The sequence below is a fragment of the Echinops telfairi genome, unplaced genomic scaffold (assembly GCF_000313985.2).
Source record: "Echinops telfairi isolate 266 unplaced genomic scaffold, ASM31398v2 ScPeMD7_7458;HRSCAF=8496, whole genome shotgun sequence".
Classification (NCBI taxonomy): domain Eukaryota; kingdom Metazoa; phylum Chordata; class Mammalia; order Afrosoricida; family Tenrecidae; genus Echinops; species Echinops telfairi.
In genome coordinates, this window is record NW_022111358.1 from 11,635,235 (window position 1) to 11,639,024 (window position 3,790).

At 38.2% G+C, this 3,790-nt stretch overlaps 1 protein-coding gene across 3 annotated transcripts in view; it reads right to left on the minus strand.

The window, feature by feature from the left end:
* TADA2A (transcriptional adaptor 2A) overlaps positions 1-3,790 on the minus strand; it is a 62,345-nt gene that overhangs the window by 16,619 nt on the left and 41,936 nt on the right. For all 3 annotated transcript variants that reach the window (XM_045299370.1, XM_045299371.1, XM_045299369.1), the window contains one exon: positions 126-189. In XM_045299370.1, the coding sequence (XP_045155305.1) occupies positions 126-189 (64 nt within the window). The remainder of the gene's footprint in view (positions 1-125; positions 190-3,790) is intronic.

The window sequence follows — 3,790 nt, forward strand, 5'->3', positions numbered from 1 at the left end:
CCTCTATGCTCTAACTACGAAAATATTTGATTTACAAATAAGGAATCCTACTTCGCGGAATTTCATTTATCACGGTAGGGTCTAGAACCGATTAACCGTGATAAACGAGGGTTCACTGTACTTACTTTTTCCGTCGCTGTCTCTCTTTTAACCTTGAATGATAGATATCTACCACAGCCATCTTCAGAGCTATACATAAACAAAACCAAGACCAAAAAAAATCATTTATTAAAATTGTTTGATCCATACTTACTAATGTTCAAAACTTTGTCACTTAGAAAGTTAAAAATATTCTATTGTTTCTCGGCCTTTTGGCTAAGATCAAGTGTAGAAAGTTAAAAATATTCTAAATATCCAATCAGTAGATAATCATAGAGGTATTTTTCTAATGTGCATATTTATTTATATGGCATTACTCTAAGCATAACAACTTCTGCTTTTAACTTAAATACATCCTTTGGCCATGGTTATGCCTATTGCTGTGGTGGTTAGCTCAGTAACCACCTCTGATTTAGGTAACCTTATGTGTAACAGAAACTGTTAACAATTCCTGGGCCTGCACCATCTTCATGATCATTGGTATGTTTGTTCATTGTGGCTACTGTGCAGTGCCTTCCAACCGAGAAGGCTTATCTCCCAGTACGATACTAAACAATATTCTGTTGTTATCCATAAGGTTTTCACTGGCTAATTTTCAGACAAGATTACCAGGCCTTTCTTCCTAGGAAGCTCCAATGAAACCCGTCCACCATGGAGGAACCTAAATGGCATTTGAAGTGTAGGCGGCATAGCATCCCACATCATGGCAACATGAAACTACCAGAGTAGAGCAAGCTGACAGCCAGGTGGATATGCATCACTAACTTTCACACACCAGTCCAACTGAGGGGCTGCGTTTGGTAATACATGGCAACTCTGACTAATCACAGCTATTAGTCATAAAAATAAGTACTGGCTGTGGTCATAACTGCACGGGAATAAGCTCAGGAGACACCGTCAAGACATGACTGATATGAATAAGGGTGCAATATAGATATTTGTGAGGAGCACTGGTAGCAGTAGGTTAAAGTGTCAGCTACTGGTTAAAAGGTTGTTAGTTCAAACCCTAGAGTTGTTCTGTAGAATAAAAGGGGTGCAGTCTGCTTCCATGAAGATTTATGGCCTTGGAAACCCTCTAGGACAGTTTTATTCTGTCCTACAGGGTCAATGATGAGTCCGAATTGACTTGGTGGCAGTGGGTTTTTGTTGGTTGGCTATAGACATTTTTTGGAACAGCAGTTTTCAGCTGGGGAGTGGAAAATTTTTACAGGGTAGGGTTTTGTTTTCAGTAGTGAAAAGTTACATTAAACAGACTAACCAATCCAGAAGCCCTAGCCTGATTGGTGGTTCATGTGTTGATCTTTTCCTGGCTTTAGTTGTTTGTTAAAGAGATGGGGAATATAGAAAGAAAAGAGGCAGAGGAGAACAAAAGTCTTCCTCGATACTTGAATTCTGGTTCGTTTTCTTCCCCTGACTACTTTTTCCCATCTTCAGTGTTCTGTTCTCATCTCTCTGTTCACCCTTCGCTTTCCTCCCAAGAACTCATCCACTCCTGAGTCCAAGTATCATCAAAGTAAATAAGCTATGTAAAAGGAGGCTGATGTGTCAATATAAAGTGCTCCATTCAAGTGTTTACTAAACATTCTACATGCCAGACACTTTCTGAACTGCTGGGAGTTTATAATGCATGAAGGTTACTGGTATGATAAGGTCAAAATAAGACAGAGGTAACACAGTGTGGTTTCCCATTCGATCAGATAACATTAGAAGAAAAATCAAGTTCTGGGGAAAGATGCTGTTATTTTAGGCACTTTTAACTCAAAATGATTACTGATCATTCAAGCTTATACTCCCAGTTCTCTAAATTTCTGGGGTATGGGGAGGGGAGTTAAAGTCACTTTTCATATTGAAAGTAAGTTTTAGAAAATTTGCCTACATGCTAAAATTTATTTGAAACTTCAAAATCTGTACGTATGATACTTTTGCTCCACATTCCACAAAGGTAGAATGGTTACCCATATAAATACATAAATACAAGCAAACACACACACATCCTCACACTCAGACATCTGTTGTAAGCTTTAGACCTTATTAGATAGCTCATTTACTCATGACCTTCCAGTGCAAACTTGTATTTTGTCCCCAAACTCTTATCTTAGTTAATGGCATCACAGTTCACCTAGTTATTCAAGATATTCTAGAAAACTAGACGCCAATCCCCCAACATCCCTTCTCTATAAATACTCAGTCAACAAGCCTAACACTTCCAAACGCCACACTCACTGCCATTGAGTCCATTCTGACACACAGCAAGCTGATGGGACAGAGAACTGCCCCGTGGGCTGCATCTACTCTGTATCTTCATGGGAATAGAAGGTCTCATCTTTCTCCCGAGGCGTGGCTGATGGGTACGAAATGCTGATCTTGTGGATAACAGTCCATTTCTTTTTCATCTTTAATCCTGTTCTTTACTTGTCTCACCTAAATCATTACATCAGCCTGCTTACTGATTCTGGTTCTATTTACTACAATTCAGTTTCACAGCACAACCCGCATGATGTAATTCCCTGCTTGTTATTCTTCCATCAAACTCTTATGTATTATAAAAAGACTCTTTGCGTTTGTGTCCTACAGTCTCTCTGGTTTGTCCCTCACGTACCCTACATGCCATATACACAAACAACCTGCACAGGACCAGCTGCTATACAGAGGGCAGAGGCCCAAACTCTGAGGTCAAGGTAGAAGAGATGTTGAAAGTGACTGACATGTTTACTTTCTCTGTGATAAAATTTATGTTCTTCGTGTTAGTCCTATACCGTGAATTTGGCTTAACAGGAACTCAAATGTCTGTTTCTTTTTTAAATTTCAGATGTAAAAAGCTCCCACGGGCTTTTTGTAGTTAGAAATTCTCTAGAGTTAAGAAATGATGACCAACTCTTAATAACTCCAGGAGAAACTATGAGTAATACACAGCTTAGCTCTATGCTACATGAAACCATTCTATTCATTTACAATTTTTTGAAGGCATCATGAAGATTTAAATTGAATAGATGCTGAAACTATCTGAATGACTTGTTATCTCCTTAAGCTTTGTGTAAGTTTAAAGTTCAGTGGGGGTTTTTGTTTGTTTGTTTTAATTACCAGATGTGTCCCCAGAAGAGAGAAGCTCTACAATATAATATAATGACTAGCTATGTGTCCTTAGAAAAACTGAAACTCATGATTCAAATGTTAGGCAATAGAATTTCTAATCACACATCAGCCTTTGTAGCAAAATATTTGGTTGTGGATGAGAATCACTTCAAGGATAATAAACTTCATTCCAGAATATAGCCCAGAGCCTTTGGAATGCTAATAGACGCAAAGCAATATAAATAACCTTGTTCCGCATGCACAGAACAGGTGATCCAAGTTCAATTAGCCCATGGGGGCAATGAGTCAGCAACAATTTATATGTTCTACTAGAGTAAATTTTAAACTGTGTTCAAATAAAATCTTAATCATAACAGATAAAGTAGATTGACTCTAGTCCATCCTTTTATTCTTCCTCAATCCTTAACTACTTTTCCTGGAAGTAGGCCCTTACGGGTACTTCCATAAAATAATGTGAAACCCACAGTTCTGTTGGCACTCGATTTTAGTGTTGAAAAAATGGCGCCAACCAAGTAACTGAATAAAACACAATGGATTATTAGAATCATCTATTTTTTTTAGTATGTGACAGCACACCGAAGCTGTTGAGCAACACATA